General features: G+C 41.1%; 1 protein-coding gene across 11 annotated transcripts in view; it reads right to left on the minus strand.

Annotated features, from left to right (window-relative positions):
• Positions 1–25330, minus strand: part of STXBP5 (syntaxin binding protein 5) — a 904657-nt gene that overhangs the window by 260127 nt on the left and 619200 nt on the right. For all 11 annotated transcript variants that reach the window (XM_033939585.1, XM_033939588.1, XM_033939587.1 and 8 more), the window contains exon 14: positions 11748–11788. In XM_033939585.1, coding sequence (XP_033795476.1) covers positions 11748–11788 — 41 coding nt within the window. The remainder of the gene's footprint in view (positions 1–11747; positions 11789–25330) is intronic.

Raw genomic sequence — 25330 nt, forward strand, 5'->3', positions numbered from 1 at the left:
AAAAAACTCCTGAAGCTGTGAAACACAAGTCAACCCATCGACTCGAGTTTCACAGTATCTCGCTTCCTCAAGAGGGGAAACTTATTATAGCTAGTAACACAGAGTCCAAACAAACCGGACCAAAACGGCCTATTAATAGCAAACAGCAAATTAATACATGTAATTGCCATATTAAAAGGAGACTTTTTTTTCCTCTACAGAGTATATTCCAGCATACATACATGTAGAGTCTGAAGGTCACTGACCCTTTGGAAAGGTACAGTTATGTCTAAACTATCAGAAAAATGTATGAGAACTGAAAAGAAAGTCAGACAAAAGGACAAAATAGTTACACTAAAGATCAACACAAAAAATGAAGAGTTATTGGAATACATAAGCCATACAACATAAACAAAAAAGACAAATACAAGCAACCAGACATACAACTCTGTAAAGACAGAAACAGTGTCTGCCTTTTACTCTACAGGCACCTAAAAACTGCACATAAACCAAAACCAATACAACAGCACCCACAAAGAGGTCCCATAAGATGATGGAGACTGTAAGAAGAAGCAGTTGCAAGTATCAAGCTTGAAAAAAATGGCATCAATGTAAGAAAAACTAAAATATTAACTAAAATATTAATGAACTTGAAAAGCACAGTGGATTTCACTTCAGCATGCTCAACATAGCAATACCCCCACCCCACCCCCCAAGATAAAGACATATATAGAACCCCCACAGGTTCTATATATATGTATATGAACATGTATAGAAAATTACACTGGAATCAATCCTGTAACCGTCACAGCTTGTGTCCCAGCTCTTCATCCCCTTCAGAATCCTCCAACAGCCCATAAGACACCCTTCCATCCTTGATCTCAGCCTCCCAATCGTGGAGTTAGGGTACCTAAACTGGCTCCTGGACCCAAAAAAGGTGGTTCAGTCAGTCTGAGTCAGTCTAGAAGCCATCCAAAAATAAGATGACACTCATCAAATGCAAAGCAAATTTATAGTCTAAGAAACACTCTTTCTCACTACAGCCATCATTCCTTTCTCACAAGAACAATACCTTGTTATGATATGGACTGAAGCTTGACAAAAGAAGCCAGGGTTGGGTGGGAAGGTCTCAGGGACTTAAAAAAAGAAAAAAGAAGGTTGACTTTATTTAAATTGCTACTTTATTCTTTCATTCATCTTACAAACCATCTCCCAAGACTTCAGAGTGGTTGACAACAACAGTAAAAACAAACAGTAGATTTTACTTTCAAACTGATATTTGAATGGGTCTTAAATATTCTGTAACTGTGGAAACTAAATTCAGTTTTATGTAATAATATGTTTGTACTATCTTGCTGTTGATCTATATTAGTGTTTTCCAACCTTTTTACACCTATGGACTGGCAGAAATAAAATAATTATTCTGTGGACCGGCATCGGTCCGTGGACCAGAGGTTGAAGAACACTGGGCTAAGTCGTGGGCCAGACCCCGCCCATCTCTACCCAATCTCCACCCCAGACACCGCCCCCATAATAGTACTAATTGCACCTTGCACGTCCCGTGCCTCATCTGGAAGCCTTCCCTCTGACGTTGCAACGTCAGAGAGAAGGCTTCCGCTTCAGGCGCAGGATGCCCGTAGGAGCCACTGCCCGTGGCTTTGTGCACTGAATCAGTTAGGAAGAGGGAGCTGGCTCGAAGGTACGCCGCATCGATCGCACCGTGGACCGGCGGTTGAAGAACACTGTTTTGGGCCTGATGCACGTGCTGGCCCTGTGGACCGGCAGGAAATTTCTGTGGACCGGCACTGGTCCATGGACCAGTGGTTGAAGAACACTGATCTATATTATGAGCTCCTTTTACTAAGCTGCGCTAGAGGTTTTAGCGTGCGCGCTGCATTGCTGTGCACACTAGATGCTAACGCCAGCACGGAGCGCGGGGTTAGCGCACACAGCAATGCAGTGTGCGCTAAAAATGCTAGAAAAATGAGCCCTATGTATGTTGAATTGCAACCCATTCTGGGCTCTTTTGGGAGGATGGGCTAAAAATACTGCCTAAAAACAAAGCATAGTCTACGAAACACTCTCACTAAATAGCAGGAAGTATTTGACCCAGCAACAGTTTATAGATGTTATACTTTTCATGCAAAGCAATACGAGAACATGTTCTTAACTTACCAAATTTCAGAACAGGGCCATCCATGAATATGTCACCTCATCCTAATACTGGATTAGCTGCAGAAAGACAGGTGCATGGTTTGTCCCAGTGACATCATTGAGGTTTGCCACTGAAGGTTCCCACTCAGGCAAGAAGCACAATCAGGTGACACATGACATAATGAAAGTGCGCAGTGTGGCGCAGTGGTTAAAGCTACAGCCTCAGCACCTTGGGGTTATGGGTTCAAACCCACGCTGCTCCTTGTGACCCTGGGCAAGTCACTTAATCCCCCCATTGCCCCAGGTACATTAGATAGATTGTGACCCCGCCGGGACAGACAGGGAAAAATGCTTGCGTACCTGAATAAATTAATATAAACCGTTCTGAGTTCCCTTGGGAAAACGGTTTAGAAAAATTGAATAAATTAAAAAATATATCTATTAAGTTTTTTGAATACTGCAAAGAGTAGGCTTGAGAGAAAGACAAGGTGATGGAGTAACTCAAGTCTCCATTCAGGTCACACAAAGATACCTGGCTGCCTCTGTAAGAAGCGGTTCAAATTCCAATTTAGAGCACTGAAAACCAAAGACATGAAAGAATATTGGCTCAAACGTCACTTGATGCTCTCTACTAGCCATATTGTAAATGGTTGGCATGAAGAAGTTGAAGAAATGGGACACATGAAGGCAGCCCCCAGTATGGAGGGTATGAGCGCTGCAGATGAAATGTGAGCGATACAGTGATTAAAGGATGCAAAATAAAAGTTCTGTGGAAGTGAACAAGTCGGTTTTTGTGTTTTCTACAAAGGCTAACCTTACCTGCCATCAATTTCTGACACCCTGTCATCTGCTGTTGCATGTATGGTCTATTTAGTGACTATGATAACCAGTTTTTAAAAGTTTTGTTGTTTCCCTATTAATTCTTATGGGAACAGGGTAGATAAATGTTTCTGCATGCATGCAATAGGGAGTTCCTATTGTAGTCTCGTGAAACCATGGGAACTCAGCAGCATGGCTCTGCACGGGGCAGGAGTGTAGGAAGATCGCTCCTGCCCCGCGTCACTGCTAGACCACCAGGTTAAGGTCCGGGGGTGGGGCAGAGCCGGCCAAACGTTATTCGTGATTTTTCCCTATTCGCGGGCCGGCTCTGCCCCTAATCTCCGTGAATAGGGAGGGAGAAGTGTAGTAGTAATAATATACACATGCATTCATGTTTAATGTCCTTTCTGACTCTTTTCACACATTTTATAGGAAGCTACAAAAATGCAATAGATAAAGGGGTCAATGAAAAAAAATCCATGTATTAGAATTGTGGTGTGAGCTCCAATACAGATTCCTAACACATGTATTAAAAAAAACCCCATACTTCTGATGCAGTAAAATAATGGTTTGCATATCACTGTAGTATTAAGAAATATTGCATGGCAGAAAAATAGTGGTCAGAGGAACAACGTGGGACATGTAGAAAGCAAGGATTCTCTAACAGTCTTTATAAGGAGTACTTAAAAACTGAAAGATATCGACATGGACACAATTTGCCTGTGTCAGCCTGCATGAGGAATAACACCTTATGAACATACAACTACCAATAGTCAATCAATAAATATAAAACATATGCATTGATGTATAAAAATCTACTAATCGATAAATAAATAACAAATATATGCATGAAATATGTAATGCATAAATCTAACTACTATCCACAAGAGCAGCCCTTCTGATGTTTACAAATAAACCTTTCATTCACTTTAAGCAGATTAGGCAGATATGTCACCACCAGCCATATCTTAAATGTAAATATTTTTGATTAAATGTTAAAGGAAAGGGGGGTGGGAAGGGAATAAATTTATATATTTGATGTTATATTAGAAAGAAATTCAAGTGATGTATTTAATTTCAAATGTTTTATTATTTGTACACTTGATGTAAGATTAAAAATGAATAAAGAATTTTTAAAAAAATGTAAATAGCTGTGTGTATTATTGTCAGCATATAATCATCATCCGATCTGCCTTTTTTTAAATAAATATTAATAATTTTCTAATTTTTAAGTCATATTTTTGAAGTTTTATTTAAATAACTCATTTGATAAAAAATACTTGTGCTGTGTGGGGAGATTGGTATCTTGTTTCATCAATGGTAGGCATGTCCTTGGATGCAGCTATTTTGGACTTATATACAATCTGCTATTAACCATATATCGGGGAGTTCTATTAAACTTGACTGCATCTCTATGTTTACTTACCTTAATTCCTGAAGATTATAATATGGACACTAAACTAGTGCTTGAAGTGCTGTATTTCGGCAGCATGGTCAATCATTGCAGCTGAATAGGCTTCTTCACCCTTTTTGGTTATGAAATGGTACCAGAAACTACGCTATCTGGGCCTGATGGAGATCATGACTCTTCTGCGAAAGAACATGGAGACTGATGATACTCGGTTTTGGATCATTATTCAGAGATACCTTTCTGCATGAGGGTGTACTAGTGGATAGGGCTAGTTGGGTTTTTTTGTGGAAGGGGTAGGAATTTTTAAGGAGGGGGAATTTTCTGTGTTTATTTGCTTGCTACAATTTGCAATTTGGTACCTATGTAGGGTTGGTGCCTTGTTACTATTTGTTTTTCCTTTATTGTCTTACGTGCTTTTTTCAATAAAAATGCATAGATACAAAAAAAAAAATGCAGAGACTCACTATAGAAATAATGCTAGCAGATGCATACTGAAACTGTGAGTGAAAGTTTGCATATGCGAGTGGAACGCTATTTAACCCTTTCAGGACCAAGGGACATATTTGTCCCATAACTTTAAAATCCTATAAATTTTGATTGGGATAGTCTACAGTTCTAAATTTGATATGTACGGATTCCATATGATACTGCCTTTATGTAAACAAACTGGTTCCGACATTCATTCATTAGCGTCGTTGCCAGATTGACGAGAAGATTCACTTGCCACACTGTCCATAAGCCAGAAGTGTGATTTTTTAAAATAAAAATAATGATATTTCACAAAAAAAAATCAATTTTTTGGCATCTGCAAGCCCTTTTTACCATAAAAATGTCGTCAAAACCACAAAAATTGGCCTACGATCCTTATGGTCCTGAAAGGGTTAAAGGGCATTTCATGCTTAAAGTAAAGAAAAACAATAGACCTGAGAAACTTGTGAAAATAAAGAGGGAGAAAAGAAGATGGAATGAAGAAACATGAATATTCTGAAGACAGAATATTCTGTCTTAATCGTTTGCATTTCCATATTGCACTACTATTTATATTTTCAGTAACAAGTTGCTACCTTTATGAGCCCGACTTCTGTTCTCCTTTAAGTAGACTTTGGTTTATGGTGATCACGTATCATTTTCAGTAATATTTTCAATCATGTAGACTTAGCTCAGGCTTTGCATTATTTACTTATATTAGGTTTAAAATTTGTCCTGCTGATGATATATTTTCAAAGTTTGATGATTCCTCAGCCATTTAAGATATCATTTGTATACATCAGTACTGACATTTTCTATCATGCACTCTTGTTTTTATTTTAGATAGTACTCTTAGCATATATTGTATACACATATATATATTTTATTTGACATACTATGGGCTCCTTTTACTAAGGTGCACTAGCGTTTTTAGCACACGCAGGATATTAGCGCGTGCTAAACCCGTGCTACGCTTCTAGAACTTAAACCAGCTCAATGCTGGCGTTAAGGTCTAGCGTGCGCAGCAATTCAACGCGCGCTATTCCATGCGTTAAAGCCCTAACACACCTTTGTAAAAGGAGCCCTATGTTAATGTGTGGACAAGGCGTTTATTATTTGATAATTCCTTCTTCCTTCAGTGATTTTGTACATAGGTTTTACTGTCTGCTTTATGTGCTGTATATAGAATAGAAGGTATGTTTCATATTTTTATATACTGTTTTTACATATTCCTGGCAATGTATCATTTTCTTACTTGATCATATACGCTTTTATTTCCATTTGGATATCTTTATTTATATATTTATTTACACATATAACTTGCTTGTAAATTGTTTTGTTTTATTTATCAATTTGGTTTTTATTTATATATATGGTTTACTATACATTATATTCATTTTTAGGTATACTTTCGGTTGTTCATTTATCTGATTTAATTATGTTTTAGATTTATGTATAGACAATACCTTCTATAATCACAGTTAAGCTTACAATTAAATATAATTAATTAAATATTGTGAAAATCTCAGACCCTAAACCCGTGACTGGTGATATCACCAAACTGGGGTTCATTAGGGGACCATCATTGTTTTTCACTGTCCCCACAACCATCCACCAAAGGATTCTTTAAATACCAGATAGACAAAACTTATCTGTAAATAGGATGGTATGATGTCAGTAATGCCCCTCAGCGGTGAGTGAATAATCTGGTGCTTGTAGTGTGCTAAAAACAATCACTGTTATTCCTGTTGTCCCCCCAAGGATATTCTATGGAGAAATAACAGTGATTGTTTTTAGCACACTACAAGCACCAGATTATTCACTCACCGCTGAGGGGCATTACTGACATCATATTGTCTAAACACAGTATCACAGGATATTTAATATATATCTCTCCATATTAAAGTGTCTATTAGATTTATGTATTACATATTTCATGCATGTTTGTTATTCATTTATTGACTATTGGTGTTGATATCTTTCACTTTTTAAGAATTCAGAATAAAGACTGCTTTCTAAACGTCCTACTTTGTTCCTGTTGGACATTGATCTCCTCCTTCCTTTTTCCAGAAAAATAGTGGTAACATGCCAAAGTTTTCTGTATCCGGCAGAATTTTTTTCCCCTTTCTCCTTTACTGCGAATGCATGAGCCAATCCCCCTCTAAGGAGACTATTAGGTTTAGGGCACCGCTGGCCTGGACACTCTCTCTTATGGTACTAGAACCAGAAGCAGATTTAAAACAAGTTGAAAAACACACTGGTCGATATTCAAAATGATCTAACTGGCCAGAAACAGTTGCTGACTGGTTAAATCATTTATTTGGGGGCTATCTGCTAATTTTCAGTGACACTTGACTAGTTATTGCTGCTGATTCTATAACATACACCTAAAGTTAGGTGCCTAGATTAGCAAACCTAGCTGATCTAGGCGCTACCAATTACCAAGCTTAAATGGCAGCGATAACAAGCAATCAGCACTTTATAAATAGCTTAAATTAAAATTAATTGGGTGGTAGGCATCTACTGAATAGAGTTAGGGGAGAATCTTGGGCGTGTTTTGCATGTAGGCGCCTAAAGTATACTTAGGTGCTGGTATAAATAGGGGGTGCCTATGTACACTTTGCGGTAGATTCACTAAGCAAACCGATCGTGTACCGATCAGTTTGCGACCCCTTTGCGACCCGATTTCCCTCCGGCCCTATTCACGTACCTCTCTGTCGACCATCCTCCGATCCGCGCATGCAAATGAGGGGAACGGCATGCAAAGTAGACAGGGACGTGATTCACTACCCAAAACCCTGCAACACTGACTGGGCTGGCCGATCACAAACAAGCGACTGCTGAGGACCAGTCGCTCAAGCTCTTTCTGACTGCCCTGCCTTCTGCCGCCCGGTTCTCTGCCCTGCAGGCCCCGATCTCCTGCCTGACCCAAACTCTTGCAGCCCCGACTCTCCCACTGCCCTGATCTCCTGCCCTGCCCCGACTCTCCCATCTTTCCCCGAGCTGCAAGCCTGTGGATTTAACCCACAGGCTTAAAGCGGGTTAAAACCAAGGGTTCCAAAAAAGTTTAAAAAAGAAAAAAAAAAAAATTCTCTAGCCGGGCCAGGCAAGATGGTCTGCGCATGCGCTGGGATCGCTATAGAGCAATCCGGGCAGGCAGTTGGGGGTGTGATTCCGATCGCTCTCATTTGCATGAGGATGATTTGTGAATCAGCCCCCCCGGACATCGATCGGATCCCTCACGGATCGGATCCGATCCGTGCCCTTAGTGAATCTAGCCCTTTATGTGCTGCTAAGTACAATTCTATAAATGGCACCTAACTGAAAATTAACAACTGCTATGCGCCACGTTCCTTGGTGCCTATGTTTTAGGTGCCATTTATAGAATTAGGGCTTTAGCACCTAAGTGAAAATCGGCTATTTGGGGGGAATTCCAGGAGTGGAGTCAACACTTAACTGGCCGATATTCAGCATTTAACTGGCCACCTAACCACATAAATGTGACGGCAAAAAAACCAGTCCTAACTTTAATGTGCAACCCGTGGTTGTTTATGTTCTAAATAGTGACTTAACTGGCACCACATAAACTGGATATTCAGTGCTGAAGCCTGTACATGGTTTGGCACTGAATATCTGGCAATAACTCTGATGGCAGTCAGCAAAACTCTACCGCCGCTTGAATATTTACCCCATGTCTTTTTTAGTCAACACACAAAAAGCTATAAAATGTGATCAAGATCAGAAGTACAGTAGTTTGAAAAGGGTTTGGACAAGTTTCTTGAAGGAGAGGGCCGCCACCATAATAATTAACCATACAGAAGGCAATTCTATAAGTGAGATCCTCTATTTAGGTACCCCAAGGCTGTAAGGCGAGTCTATTCTGTAACGGAACCTTTGCCTAGGTTCTGTTATAATATTACCAATATTGATGGCTTATATCCCAAGGCCTTGAGACCCAGATTCTATATAGGGCGTCTGGTCTCAGAAGCCACTTAAGTGGATTTTGAGAATCGCACAGGGGTGGCCTATACATGGGTTTTACAAATCTCTGCAGTGGGGCGGCTTATCTAAGGACATTAAAATGTAATGTAATGTAATTTATTTCTTATATACCGCTACATCCGTTAGGTTCTAAGCGGTTACAAAAAATATACTGTTAGATAAGCAGCCCCGTTAGAGGAGTACCATAACTGAACTTTCCCCTTAAATACCTGAGCAAACTGTGAACGCTGGTGGAAGGCGCAGACCCAACGAATTCATCACTCCACTGGCAGGCCCCTCTGCGTGAGCCGAAGACATCTCCGCTGGCAGGCATTGGATATCCTCCTATTCATTGCACTGATAGGGTTACGTCCTCCCAGACTGCTTTGGGAAACTGTTATGGAACCCATCTTCAATTTTCTGCTCTGAACCCATTCAACCACAATCACGCTGTGCAGGGCAGGAGCGATGTTTACAATCTCAAGCCTCGCCCCGCATTGCTTCCTGATTGTCGTTGCGAGAACAGACAGCAGCCAATCAGGATGCGGGGCGGGATGAGGCTTGAGATCGCAAACATCGCTTCTGCCCTGCACAGGGTGGTTGGAGGAGGCAGCCGTCCAAGGAGGTATTTACCGGCAGGGAAGGCAGCAAAGGGAGGTATTTAAGGGGGGATGTATAGGCTGCCACGATGTACAATATAGGTCGATTTAGGTTTAAAAACTCTTAGCTAAGCCGCGGCTAGTAACATGGGGCAGCTTATCTAAGAGTTTTAAAACCTAAATTGGCATTTCCTGAGGCCTATACATGTGGAAATACAATACAGAATTGCCCTAAGCCACCTATCCATGATGATGTAACTGGTGCCCATGTTACAGGCGCCAGTTAGAAAATTGCGTTGCCGCTGAGCTGATCACAGCAAGGGAATCTCCCTGTCGCGATTAGTTTAGTGGCTGCGGCAGGATATCAATTCCCTCTGTGAAGACAATCAACAGGCGGGATGCCCAATCCCTCCTTCCGGCCCCCACCCCCCACTAAAGATCAGTGGAAGGGTTGCCCAATCCCTCCTGCCAAAGATCAGCAGCAGGAGAGATGTCCAATCCTTCCTGCCGGAACACCCCTCCCCCAAAGATCGGTGGCAGGAGGGATGCACAGTCCCTCCTACTGGAACACCTGGACCCCAGCCTCATCCAAGTTCCACCATGCTCCTCCCCTACATACAGAGTCAAAGCAAAACCGGTGAGAATGACCAACCCAGATGGACCCAGGAATGGTACAAACAAATCCTTTGTTAAGACGCTTAACTGAAGGTGAATCCAGAGGCATACAATTACAGGACTCCACTTAGGTAGACCCAACATGGGCTGTGTTTTGGCTGACTAACCTCTTCGTAAAAACAAATATAAATATAAATCATCATAATTTATATATGCACAGAAAATAAAAGAACTGACCAGATATGTGAATAAAGATGAAGAAACAGAAACAAGATGAAAAAAAAACCCCAAGTTAAAAAGAGCCACAATTGTATAAAAATAAGTACAAACTAATCTATAGATCAAGTCCTGTAATTGTATGCCTATGGATTCACCTTCAATCAAGTGACAAAGGATTTGTTTGTACCGTTCCTAGGTCCAATATTCATGACTATAAGGTAAAATCATCATCTTTTAGACAGACTCTGTGTTATCCAAGTTGTTTTAATCTAATATTTTGAAAACAATAAACATTTGAACCAGAAGCTACCTGAGCGTCCAGGAACTTGTGCTCCACCTTTGTGTCCATCTGTGTTGGTCATTCCCACTGATTTTGCTTTTACTCTGTTTGTTGTAGGAATGGGCGATTTTCCCCTTCATTTTTGGAAGCCCTCCCTTACATACATCCACTTGCTAATATGGACTATGTAAGTTACAGGGGTATTTGCAATATAACGCTTAAGCAGGTATTTGTGCACATAAGTAATAGTATTCTACACATTTACGGTACAATATAGTCAGAAATATGTGTGCCCAGACTACAGAACTTTCCTTATAGACTTTAGTTATGTCAAACACAGTCGACAACATGGCAAGGACTTTTCTGCTAGGATTGGCCAGGTACTTTCAAATACAGAATGCTGGAGTTAATGACCCACTGGTCTGACCCTGCATGGCATTTCCTATATTCTGTCTCACAGGGCAGTACCCATTAATTCAGAATATTTCATCTTTTTATGCTTTTCTAAGAATAAAGCCAGAAATTATGTAGAATCTGAAGTATTTCAACAACATAGAAAAATGGAGAGCCTTCATAGGTTTGATTCATTGTCATATCCTATATATCTTTCTAATCTAGTGTTATTTTACACACCTAGTTGAGGTCTTTAAATGACAATAGAGTAGCTGTTCCCCATATCTCAAAGGCTCACCTTGCCTCAACCAGAAATGGTGCATTTTTCTACTTAGTTCAAATATTGTGGAACAACTTACCAGTAGTGTTACGGAAGAATCATTTCAAAATTTCAAGAGATATCTAAAAGCACATTTTTTTTCAAATGGCTCTCTCGAATTGAATAATGGAACGGGGACCGCAATCTGCATTAATTTGTACTCATTCGTGTTGATTTGGACTTATTTATTTCATAACAGTTTTAGTGGATATGTTTTAGAAATGTTAATTTCTTTCCTTTCCTATTTTCTAATGGAGTTCCTTTCTTAAATATGATTAAGTTGTGATGTAAACTGCTTTGATCCTTTTTGGCTTTATAGGCGGTATAGAAAGATTTAATAAACATAAATTTATCCTTCTCATTACTGAAAAAATTACTTTCCTTTCTGCTGTTTTCGAAAGGCTCAATCATACACACCTATACCCTTTCCCTCTTCCCTTTATGCCTAAGTTTGCTGTTAAGAAACATCTTCCATATCATAATATCAGGAAAAGAATTCCAAAGACTTACTTGCAGAGGCATCCCAGAATTTGATTGATCCATCTGCATGCCTGTTAAATTAAGGAAAAAAAAAATCAAAACCACTGCACTGTGTTTTTGGGAGCATTAAAAAAATATGCTTAAAAAGAACATGGGTAGGGAAGGAGAAAGTGATACAGAGGCATATGTGTACTAGCAAAATTCAGTTTTCAAAAATGCTACACGTAGGACATGTGACTGTGCCTGTGGTAGCACTGATGGTGGTGTTGCAAATTCAGAAATACAGGCGCTCTCTGTGATAGCAATGTCCATTCTGCTCACCACGCCCCATGACTTTAGCCAGAACTTTCCCTCCAGACACTCTCTCTATATGTAGTAATGGTTGAAGCTCTGCTACAAGGAATCAAGGGGGTCACAGAGCTTGAATGCAATGAGCTGCAGTCTTGATTAACAACCACAAATGTTGGAGGCTACAGTACTATGGCTTGTTTGACTTCTGACAATTTTCAATATTCTTTGCTACCACTAATCAGGCAGGTTTTCATCCAAAGTCAAATTAGGGAGCCGGAACTGGAAACTGTTTTTGAATACAAACTGAAGCAGGCAGGTGGCAGCAAATGATGGCAGGAGGGTAAGTGGTTGACAGAAACATACTGATGTTTTGGCAGACAGGATGCACTGAAAGAAATCATTGATGAGCCAGTGCACTGAAGCTGGCAGCAAAGTCCCATAATTTACAGATGAAAAAATGTGACAAATTGCAAATGAAGAAGCAAGTAATGGAGGTTGGAGGTGGCAGCAGGTGGCATCTGGCACTGAATGATGACAGCAAGAGTCTCCGGGCCAGGCCAGACCATTGTGGCACTAAGATAGGCAGACAAATAGAGCAGTAGCAACTGTATAAATGAGGAAGATACCATACCATTTCTTATATTCCGCAAATTTCGACTAGGATTCATTGTGGCTTACAAGAGAATTAAAGATACAATTAATTGAAGTTATAGTAAGCTTTATAACAGCCCTGTACAACATATGGCCTGCGGGCTGCATGCGGCCCAAAAAGGCTCTCACTGCGGCCCGTGCCCGATACGGCTCTCACTCTGCTCTCCTGCCCATGGGGGTTCAGCTACCGCACCAGCACCACAAGCTTCTCCCAATGACAGGAAACAGCCTCGAAGCTTTCCAGCGACTACGTTTTGCTCCCTCTGCTGCAACTTCCTGTTTCCAGCAGGGTGGGATGTGGCACATGGAAAGAAGTTGCAGCAGAGGGAGCGGGATATTAGGGAAGCAAAGTTTTGGGTGTTGGAAACTTCAGAGACACAGGTAGGACACGGAGATGAAGCGTTTGAGAAAGAGGGAGAGAAATTGGGCCATGGATGGCAAGACCTTGGAGAATGGAAGAAAGATGAAGAGATGTCAGGCCCTGGGGAGGGGAAAACAGAGAGAGTGAGAGAGACAGAAAGACCTGAAACAAAGGGGAGGCAGAAGAGAGGGGGGCAGATGTTGGACTTGGGGGTGTCTAGAAGGAAGAGAGAGAGAGACTGCAGAGAGGTGGAAAGACTCTGGACCAAGGAGGAAGGGAGGAAGGAGAGAGAGGCAGAGAAAGACCTGGAAGAAATGAGAACAAATACTGGACATGGGTGGGGGGGGGGGGGCGCGTGTAAGCAGAAGAAACAAAGAGAGAGAGAGAGAGAGAGAGGCCTGGACCAAAGGGTAAAACAGGAGGCAGATGCTTGACTATGGGAGGTGCAGACAGAGGGTGAGAGACCCTAAGGAAGAAGGGAGAGATACAAAATCATAACAGAGGAGGGAGAGAGAGAGAGACCTGGACCCAAAGGGGATGGGGCTGGATTGTGAAAGAAATGTTGGATGCACAGTCAGAAGGAAGTCCAACCAGAAACTAATTAAATCACCAGATAACAAAGGTAGGAAAAACTATTTTATTTTCAATTTAGTGATTGAAATATGTCAGTTTTGAGAATTTATATCTGCTATGTGTATATGAAAAATGAAAGGAAAAAATTGCATTACAATTAGTAAAGGAGGCAGGATCTGGGGCAGAGCTTGGGTGGGTTTAGGGCAGAGCTTGGGAGGTCTGTGGTTGAGGTACTTAGCTTGAAGTAGTTGAGAAACACTGCTGTAGGCAATCAGCTGGTGCCAGTGCCTCAACTTCTCTCCCCCTCTTCCCTGCTGGCACCCCCAACTGGCATCTCAGGGCCCATCTGGAAGGCCTCTGAGCATGTGCGGTTGTCGACATGATGACGTCACACATGTGCATGATGTCATCATGGCAACGTCTATGCACTTCCGGGTGCCTTGAGCCATGGCCACTACTTGTGGCCCTCACTACATTTTCCGACTTTGTTGTGGCCCCGGATAATTTTTGAGTTGTGCAGCCCTGCTTTGTAAGATCGTAAATGGGTTAACTTCATGTAGGTTACAAAGAAAAGAGATAAGCCTAACATTTTCCAGAAAGTATAGTAGATGGGGACCCAACACTGACTTAAAGGTAGATAATTCCAAATTTTGGGTCCCTGAAATTTGAAAGCGGATTCGAAAAACGTATTCTCATTGAATTTGCTGCGGAGAAGGGAAGGAAAGTTTGAGGGGTTGGGATGCTCTTGAGTTCTGGAAAGAGTATGTGACCTTAATACCTGATACTAGTCTACTAGAGACCATGTAAGTGATCTTATATTGAACTCTTTTCCTTATTGGCAACCAGTGTATCTCCTCCAGTAACAGATTAGCCTTCTCAAATCGGCTTACTGTGAGAATTATTCTGGCCACTGTATTCTGGAGTAATTGCAGTCTCTTATATTCCTTTTCTGCGCTATCATAATACAAAGAATTACAGTAATAAGTATGGAAGTAGAATTGCCTGAGCAACTATTCTAAAGCTGGTCTGGGTTAAAGCAGATCTTATTGCTCTTGTCTTAGTCTGAAAAAGAATTTATTGACGAGGGAGTCAATCTGGTTTCCAAAAGTTAGGTAGGAATCCAGAATAACGTCTAGTATTTTTGATGTTTTTTCAATCTTCAATTTTTCTCCTGTAGCCAAATCCAGATCTGTGCTAGGCAGTGAATCGTAGTCACCAAAGCAATTTTGTCTTCAGCTTTTTAAATTTAAGGAAGTTTTTCTCAGATGCTCAGATCATTCATAATCTTCATTAAGTATTGTAGCGTATCACTTAAAGATTCTTTGGCTAGGCAGAGGAGGAAGATATCATCTGCGTAAGAGAATGTGTGGATGTAGCGGCAGGGAAATCTATTACCTAAGGCTCTTAAGTATTTGTTGAACGGAGAAGGAGACAGAAGAGAGCCCTGTGGTACACCACATAGAGGGTTCCAACTATGGGACCTGTTTCTCTTTCTTACTTCATAGGTTTTGTTACCCCAAAATTCTGTTTACCTTTGCTTAGGTAGGATTTAACTGTCAAGGTTAGTTCTAGCATTAAGGATTCATTGTTATGCATCACTCTAAAACCATGTTGTGAACTATGAAATCCATTTGTCTGGTTTAAAAAGTCTGATAGTTGTGTATTAACACAAAATTCTAACAGTTTGGAAGGCCAAGGTATTCTAGCTACTGGCCTAAAGTTTTTGACTTTAGTTAATTCTAATCCCAATGCCTTGGGTATAGGGATCAAGGCAATGATCGATATAGTTTTTGGATCTAAACGCCACATTTGATTTGGTGGATCATAGTCTGTTACTTAATCTCCTACATAATATTGGTTTAAAAGGGACAGTACTAAGGTGGTTCTCTTCTTTTCTTACTAATAGAACATTTAAAGTTGTTCATGGGAACTCAGGATCACAGGAAAAAGTATTAGATTGTGGGGTACCTCAAGGGTCAGCTCTATCATCTGTTCTGTTTATAAGTCAACTGGCTAGTAGGATTCAAGAGGTAGGGATAAGTACCTATATTTATGATGATGATATTTTGTTAGTTTATAAACTCTCCCCAATTACAAGAGAAATGAATCTTTTACAAGACAGCTTGAAGATGATCAGTGAATGACTGAGGGACAAAAGATTAGCATTGAACTTAGAAAAATAAACATTGCAAATGGTAGTTTTAGATATTTGGGGATAATAATTGATAGTAGCTTGAATTTTGAGAAACAGGTTTCTTCAATGTTAGCAAGGGGATTTGGAGCTTTGAGGCAACTTAGATCTATTAGAAATTTTTTAGATGAAGACTCTTTACATACCCTCAAACATACTTTTGTGCTGTTGAAATCAGATTATGGTAACCTAGTTTAATGCAGGGTTAGTGTCAGCACAATTAAAGAGGTTGTAGACATTGTAGAACAGGGCTATTTGTTTATTAGGTAAAGCTAGGTTGAGGGATCATGTAACACCATTATATTTAATATTTCATTGGTTACCTATGGAATTTAGAATGAAATTTATGATTCTGATGTTAGCGCATAAAGCTCTGTTTGAGTTACAACCTCCATATCTTTCATCAATGGTGATGTTCTATGCTCCAAGGTGATTAATAAGATCTCTATATGATAATAGAGTAGCTTTACCTCATATATCTAATGCACATCTGGCATCTACTAGAAATTGTGCATTTTTTTCTATCTAGTACCAGTTCTATGGAATAGCTTGATGTTAGATTTAAGGAAAGAAGAATCCTTTGTAAGGTTTAAAAAAAGTTTAAAATCATATTACTTTAGATTAGCCTTTCCTTTAGACAACAGTCTAAAGTCCTGTGTATTGTCTGCATTTGAACTTATCTTATTTTAATGGAATTCTTTTATTACTATTTTATATTATTTTGTAAACCACATTGGTTCTTATTTGTATTTTAAGCAGTATAGCAAGAGTTTTAATAAACATAAACATATATGCCCTTGTCTAAGCATATGTTAATAAAGTTTGTCAGCCATGACAAAAAACTAGGGGGGGGGAAGTATGCTCTAGCACACTGTTCTTCAACCGCTGGTCCATGGATTGATGCCGGTCCGCGCAGGGCCGGGGAGATCGACAGCTGCAATTTCCTGCAGGTCTGCGCAGGGCTGGCAAGATCGATGAGCTGAAGTCTGTGCAGGGTCGGGGAGATCATGGAGAGCCTCCAACAGTGGCTTTCTCCCCTCCCAGCAGCTGTTGGTACTTACTAGCACAGCGATCCAGGAAGGCAGCCTTGGGGCTTTTGCTGAGTCGCGGCCGCCTCTGATCATGCAACTTCCTCTTTCCTCAGAGGCGGCGCAACCCATCAAAGGACCCAAGGCTGCCTTTCTGAATCGCTGCGCTGGTAAGTACCGACAGCTGCTGGGAGGGGAGAAAGCCACTGTTGAGAGACTGAGAAGCTGCTGGGCAAGGGAAAAAAAGGGACAGCTGCTACTGGACCTGGAGAGAAGGAGAGATGCTGCTGGGAGGAGAGGACGGAAAGGAGTCTGGGAAGCTGCTGGACAAGGGAAAAAAAAGGGACAGCTGCTACTGAACCTGGAGGGAAGGAGAAGGAGAGATGCTGCTTGGAGGGGAGGAAGGAAAGGGAAGGGAAGAGAGTTACTGCTGGACAGGGGGGAGGAGGGAAGGGAGAACGAAAAAGGAAGGAAACAGCTGGCAGGGAGATTAGAGGAGGGGAAGGGGAGAGACAGGAATGAGAAAGTAGAGAGATGAGAAGGGGGGTCAGCAGAGAAACAGAGAGTGACAAAGATGCTAGATCTGGTGTAGGAGAGATAAAAATGAAGAGAGCAGTGAAGTTGGAATGAATCATGTAAAAAGGAGAGAGGGGGCACAGACTGGATGGAAAAGAGAGAGGGGCATAGAAATAAGACAGATATCAAATGGAAGGGGGAGAGGGCAGACAGTGGATGGAAGGGGCAGATGCTGGATTGAAGAGACAGAGAGGGCAGACACTGGAAGGAAGAGAGTGAAAAGAAGATGAAAGCAGAAACCAGAGACAACAAAAGGTAGAAAAAAAAAATTATTTTTATTTTGTGATTAGAATATATCAGATTTGAAATATATATCCTGCTAGAGCTGGTGTTAGACATAACTGAGGACTGCAAATCCAGGCAGTGGCTTAGGGCTCTCTCTGACCAGGGGGGCAGTTACCCTAGTTGCACTCCCCTAACCCTATTCCTGCTATGTGTGACTGCGGTATTCTGTTAGCATGATATTTCTGTGTAGCATTCTGTGATAATTTGACTTATTCAGTTTTCTTGATAGTAGAGGGGATATATGTGAAGGGGAGGGGAGACAGGGGTTTTGTTGATCCTTACTCTGTATTATTTGTATTTATAAAATGACAATTGTACAGAATATTGTTTCTTTTTATACTTTAATAAAATACATTCAATATAAAATCATAACTGAGGCTTGTGTGGATGGGATCAGATGGTTTGCGAGGACCGAGCTTGCGGAGATGGGGGGGGGGGGGGGCGGAAACGGGGTTTTTAAATTTCAGTCCTAGTAGTTTGCCGGTCCACAAAATAATTTATTTTTTTTCCGCTGGTCCATAGCTGTAAAAAGGTTGAAGAACACTGCTCTAGCATATAAGTTGGACAGATATCTAGTCAGCAAAATTTTGGGGAGAGACCTCTTGTGAGGTGGAATGTAGAGAACTGTTTCCAGCATCTGCCAGCTGATATTCCTTCTTCCTTATTATCATTTGCAAAATTTATTTCAATATAGTCCTCCAAGGCATGTGTAAACAACTTCCTTACTAACTTATTCTTTTCCAGAAAATAATTTTCTAGGCTATTTTCATCAGGTTGTTGCAAAGCGGAGTCAGCAATTATTTCTTTGGTGGATATTAATGAGTTAAAAATCCTAAATAGACTTTTGCAGAAGTTTCTTGATTGATTAATCAAGTGGTGATAATGTGGAGGGGCATAATCAAAAAATACTTTAAGTCTGTTTTGGGCCTAAGTCGCTAGTCGCTAGTCCATTCTCAAAAAATATGTCCAAAATATGTTTTTTTTCAAGAATCGTCAACTTGTATGTCCAGCCATTTGATAATCCAGACCGCTAAGCTGTCTATCTTTATATCTCATTTTTGTCCAAGTCAAAAATATCTAGTACAAGACCTTTTGGACATGGGAGGGGTCAGCATAGTGATAGACTGGACACCTATAATGGCAACAGAATAGTGGGGCACCTTACAGGGCCCTGCTACGAACTTCACAAAAATGGTGCCACATAAACATCTCACTACAGCTCCCTTATATCATGGTGAGCCCCCCAAAACCTACTAGACCCACCTGTCTACCACCCCAATAGCCCTTATGGCTGCAGGTACCACCTAAATGGCAATACAATAGGATTTGGGGTTTTTTTGGTGGATGCACGTTTCACCATGAATGCAGTAGTTAGAGTGGCTTATGGGCCTGGGCCTTCTTCTCTATGGGTCACTAGCCCACCTCCCAGACTACTTAAGCCACTTCTGTGCAGCACTACTACTCTTTCCTATTCCAGGTGCTGATGTTCTAGACGCAGGCATGTACGTTTTTGTTCTGATTTTATGGCAGTGTGGGAGGTCAGTGACAATTGGGGGAGTGTATGGGGATCTGTACTTTGTGTCAGTAGTGGTTATCTGGTCACTTTGGATACCTTCTGGGCATTTAGACCTGTTTTTAGATCGCCTAAGTCATTATGTGTAAGTTCCGTCTAGGCAGTCTCATTAAACTTTCGGTTATACTTGCAGTATGACTAAGTCTAGGTCAGCCCAAGTCCCGTCCAAATCCTGCCCTCACCACTTCTCCTAAAACGCCCCTTTCAGCTTTGGGTGTACAGTGCACTGTAAAGGCCTAAGCTGTTTTTAGATACATCCAAAACCCGTTTCAATTATTGGCACTTGGATGACCTGTCTTTAAGGTCATCCAAGTGCCGATTTGGGCGGGATTTTAGATGTATTTCTGTTTCGATTATGAGCTCCATAGTTTCTACTACTGCCAGCTTATATTGTTTTATTTCTTTTCTCCAATGGATATAGTGTTCCCTTCTCTGATGCTTCCTCCAGGATCTTTCCAGGTTTCTAATTTTTGTTCTTAAGGCTAATAATGATTTTGAGAACCATTGATTATACTTTTGTTTTAGTTTAACGATTTTGAAAGGGGTAATTTTATCTAGGACTGATGTGAGTCCTTGCCAGGAGGTTACGGCCCTATCTACATCAGGCAGAGAGGTATGTACATGGGTGCCACATGCATCTGACACTAATCCAATGACTTGCTTCGATGCAATTACCATGCCAGATCAGACCTTCATGGCTCCAAGATGAGCAAAAAACTAAATAAATAAATAAAATTCTGCAATTTGTTACTGAAAATAAATGCCAAAAATCATGGTTAATCCGGTGTACTTTATTAAAGCATAAGTTAAGATAAAAAATTACACATTTAGTGTACTCCTTTTCATAGCAATCAAAAATTTAGATTCAGGTATTGTATTTCTCTGTCCTCTGAAGGCTTACAAACTTATACCAGAGGCAATAGAGTGTGAATTTACTTGCTCAAGGTTACAAGGAATATCAGTGGGATGTGAACTAGAGAATGACATGGGGAACTCATTTTCCTGTCCCGCCCCCCACGAGTTATTTTCCTGTCCCTGCCCCATTCCTGCAAACTCTGTCCTCATCTGTAGAAGCCTCAAACACTTTAAAATCATAAGTGTTCAAGATTTGTGTGGTTAAGGCTGAGCTTAAAGGAATGGGGGCAGGAGCAGGGGCAGGGGCAGGGGCAGCGACAAAACTCACGGGGACGGGATGGGGAAATTGAGTTCCTGCAGAGACAGGGACTAATTTATTCTCGTGTCAAATGCAAGCAGTGTCTCACTTCCGGTTCACCACACAATTGTTTCCCACGTATTCACCTTTATAGGACCCCCAGGGACCCCTGAAGAAGACTTTTTGTCAAAACGCGGACTGTGTTGGGTCCTGTATCCCTAGCTGACTAGGTCCTTTAAGGCTTTTATATGGATAACCTACTTTTATGTGGATGAATTTATTTTTATGTGGATGAAATTATTTTATGTGGATGATTTTGGTGTAACTTTGGAACTTTGACTCTTTCAAATAAAGTCCATTTAGGAACATCGTCACTCCACAGAGTTTTTTTGGTATTCTCTAATGTGAACCTTGGCTTCACAGTTACCACATCGGGTCTTCTAATCTGGGAGGGAAATGTGAAGAAGAAACTGAATGCAGCTCTGAAGACCTGTTACTGCTGCAGGATGGTGGATATGGGGAAGAGAATATGTTTTGTATGCAGGAGTCATATTCAATCCCCAGCATCAGCTCTAGGTAGGGCAGGGAAAGAACCCTGTGAGGACCTGAGGAAATGCTGTCAGTATTATTGTTTTCTCTTCTTTTTCTCCTGACCGAGCAGCCAGGTCTCAACAGGAGGAAGGGATAACAGGCTGCTCATTGTGTATTGCTTTCCATTCCCTTCAAGTTTCTGCATTCCTTCCTGCCCTCTTCCAGCCTTGCCTGCAGTCACACCTTCTTTTCTGTGTTCTTGTCAGATTCACTTCTACTGACAAGGCTCTCTCTCTCCTGCACAGTCCTGGCCTAGGCCAAGACATACCAAATTAGGAAGTGTAGGGAATCTGCTGCCAAGCATTTCAGCAGAATTGCACGGCCTGAGCAGCACGAATCATATTTGCTAGTAGTGATTCTTAGATGTGCCAATGAACACAAACAGGTACCTAATGCCAGGCAAGGACAACGGTATCCACTGACTAAGGACAAATCCACATTACAAACCAGAAATGAGTCCATCAGCACATTTTTGTTCTCTACACACTCCCTTTCAAAATACTGTGATTTTCTTCCCAACCCAGGCACCTGATGGGTGCATGAGAGCAGTGACTTATTTGGCAATCCTAGAGTATTTTTTTACACTAGGATAAAACTGGCCTTCAGAAAGCAGGTAATACAAAAGAAATTCTGTGGTGTTATGACAACAGTTGGTACATAAGCTGAACTATGTGAGTTTTCATGTCTACGAGGAAGAGTGCATTTGAATTCTGACAATGCCCCACCACAGTACAAATCAGATTTACATTAAGAAACCATATTACAAAATATGTAGTATAGAGTTTTAGTAGCCATACAGATCTTAGAAAAAATGAATATTTTGCAGATTGTAAATGCCTTTGTGAAACCAAGTGAAAAAAAATAATATAAATGAGCTTTGAGAACACAGGTCTCTTCAACATGTGTTATTTTATTGGACTAATAGTTGATATAATACACCGTTTCATACCAAGTTTTATGTGTTTATCTCTCTAAAAAAACCTGCATACACAAACATGTACTTTTTTATAGCAACATTTAAATATCTATTCTGTGAGTTGGGTTCTGGTAAAAAAAAACCCAACAACCCTATTCTTCTTAATATTCCTTCCTTCTATCACTATGAGTTTCTACATGGTCGAGTCACATTACTATGACCACCTGCTAATATCCAGAATAACTGCCTCTGGCAGATGCCATGGGAGTGACTCAATAAGTTGCTGGTTGGTTGTTAGAGGTATCTGAAGCCATGCAGACTGCAGTGCGTCCAACAGTTGCTGATGGGTGCGTGGTGGTGGATCCATTTGTTGAACATGTCGATTGAGGTGGTCCCAAATGTGCTCCACTGGATTAAGGCCTGGGGAATTCGGAGGCCAAGGAAGTAGCTGGACGTCTTGGGTCATGCTTGTGAACCACTAGCGAACAATTTGGGTGATATGACATGTCACATTGTCCTGTTGAAAGATCCCATTTGTCATAGGGAACACTGTCAACATGTATGCGTGTTTTTGATTGGCAAGGATAGATAGATACCCATTTTGGTTGACAGTGCCTTCCCAGAGGTATCAAGGGATCCAGACCATACCAAGAAAACATTTCCCATGCCATAATGCTGCTGCCACCAGCTTGTGTACGCCTAACAATGGTTGCTGGGTGTTTGTTCTCAGCAGTTCACGCCTGACACACAAATGTCCGTATGTTCGAAGGAGCTCAAAATGTGACTCATTGGAGAAGGCAATCCTCTGCCAGTTGGTGCAAGTTCAATGTCAGTACTCCTGTGCAAATTGCAGCTGGTTTTTTTTGCATGAGCATTGATGCAGTCACCAGCCGTCTGCTCCGGAGCCCCATTTGCAACAGGTTTCGCTGCACAGTCATTTTGGACAAACATCTGGAAGCTCCCTGGTTTGTTTGGATGGTGAGTTGCTCCATAGTAGCATGCCGATCAGCCCGAACCAACCTAGATCACAAATGTTTACCTCTCACATCGATGGCTAGTGCTGTCCCACAGTTACTGCATCGGGTCATCAGAAAGGTTCCATTTCTACACTCTTGGTACACTTTAACCACAGCAGCCCGTGAACAGTTTACAAACTCTACCGTTTCCAAAATGCAGCCGCCCTTGGCCTAGTAGTTGAGGATCATGCCTTTTTCAATGTCTGATAAATTATGCTTTTTTTCCCCATTACAGCCACAGTTGCTATATTGGCAACTTGTTGACATTCCACCTTATGAAGTCTGCGCATGACACATGCATTTGTTCATTAGATGTTTGTCCCTGACATCAGAGATAGGCAGTGGTCATAATACTGTGATGTGACCATGTATATATAAAGTATATCCCATCAACAGTCTGAAGAGATGAGGAGATAGTTATGTCAGTTTGAGCATAAGTATGTCAGAATTATGAACACCAGTGCAAATAAATCAAAAAATCTATAATCTTGAAATTTATGTGCATATCTCCAGCAGTTAAGCACAAGCTCTGTGGTATAAGTATATGTGCCTATCCACACATAGGGTACATGTGTATTCTCAGTTATACTAGTACTTTATAAAGAAAGGAGCCTACTTTCCTTTCAGAACATGCTATCAGGCACATGGTTATAGAATTATCCCCACTGTGTGTACCAATATTCAGTATAAAATGATGTAATTAACAATATCTATAGTCTTCCATAGTGAATGTTAGGTTTTCTTCTTTTAAGACAGACTGAAAGATATCATTCCTAGACATGACTGAGTCCAGGATAGAAAATATCATGTTTTCAAAACTGTGTGTGATATTTCCATTAAAGTTTTACTTAAAAAGAAAGCAGGTGGAAAGTTCATAGATACTTTGATAGAAATTTTGTACCAGTGAACAGATTTCAGGAAGCGAGTATACATGGAGGGCCATAATCAAAAGAAATGTCAACAACCGATTTGGAAGCAGGGTACTAATCGCCCAAATTCGGCAGCGACAAAATGTCCAATCTCTAAAAGTACATCCAAAATATGTTTTAAAAAAAATTGTCTACTTGTACATCCAGGTTTTGATTGTCCAGATCGTCACTATGTCTATCTTTATACCACATTCTTGACCAAAATTTTATCCAAGTCGCAAATGCCCAGAATAAGGCCATTTGGACATGGGAGGGGCCGACACTGTGATAGATTGGCCTCCCAGACATGGCAACAGAGCAGTGGGGCATCTTACAGGGCACTGCTGTGAACTTCACAAATAAGGGTGCTACATAAACATCTCACCAGAACTCCCTTATAAGTTACGGTGAGCCCTCCAAACACCCCCAATATCCAATATCCCTTACGGCTGCAGGTGGCACCTATAGGCAGTACAGTAGGGTTTTTTGAGGCCTGGGTACTCCTCTCTATGGTTCACTAGCCCACCTCCCAGCCTACTTAAGCCACCTCTGTGCAGCTTTCCTAGGCTTTCCTATGCCAGGTGCTGATGTTCCGGAGGCAGGTATGTATGTTTTTATTCTATACTTTGTGGGGGGTGAAGCGGGGTCAGTGAACACAGGGTGGGGATGGGGGAGTGTGTGTGAGTCTACTTTATCTATGCAGTGGTTATTTGGTCACTTTGGATACCTTTTGGGCACTTATACCTGTCTTTACATTGTCTAACTCACAATGTATACGTTTCATCTAGGCAGTCTCGTCAAACATTCAATTATCCCTGCAGGATGATTAAATCTAGATCGGCTCACATCCCTCCAAAATCACCGCTTTCAGTTCTGGGCACACAGTGAGATTCAGAGGCCTAAAATGTCCCTGGATACATCTAAAAAGCCATTTTGATTATCGGCACTTGGACAACCTGTCTTTTAGGATGACCAAGTGCCGACTTGGGCAGGATTTTAGATGTATTTAAGTTTCTATTATAAGCCCCATACTGTACACATTCTTTTTGAAAAATAGGTGCAAGATCCATCTTATACCTAGTTGGAGAGTTTGAACATTACCCCAAATGGTAGGTAAGACAGATTACAGTCAAGAGTTTGTTTTTCACATGCCAATTTACTTTTTTCTTTCGAGGAGGGAGAGGTGTATGTGTGTGTGTGTGGGGGGGGAGGCGGGGGATTACACTTACAAGAACAGAACATTTTTTTCCTATGATCATTTTATGTAATGAACTATTATAATATTGCATGTGCTTCAAATCTGGGTGTAAGCTTTTCTTTTAACCTGTGTAAGTGTTCTACTATGAGGCATAATGAACATTTATTTCTGGTCACCAGATGGCTACATGCAGCACCATTCTTCCTTTTGTCAAGGTTCTGTCATTCAATGCTCTGTGCTCTCTCAGAGCTTCTCCCTTTGCATAGCATTCAATGTTTTGTTTAATCAAGCATACATCTAAT

Source organism: Geotrypetes seraphini, chromosome 3, assembly GCF_902459505.1.
Source record: "Geotrypetes seraphini chromosome 3, aGeoSer1.1, whole genome shotgun sequence".
Taxonomy (NCBI): Eukaryota; Metazoa; Chordata; class Amphibia; order Gymnophiona; family Dermophiidae; genus Geotrypetes; species Geotrypetes seraphini.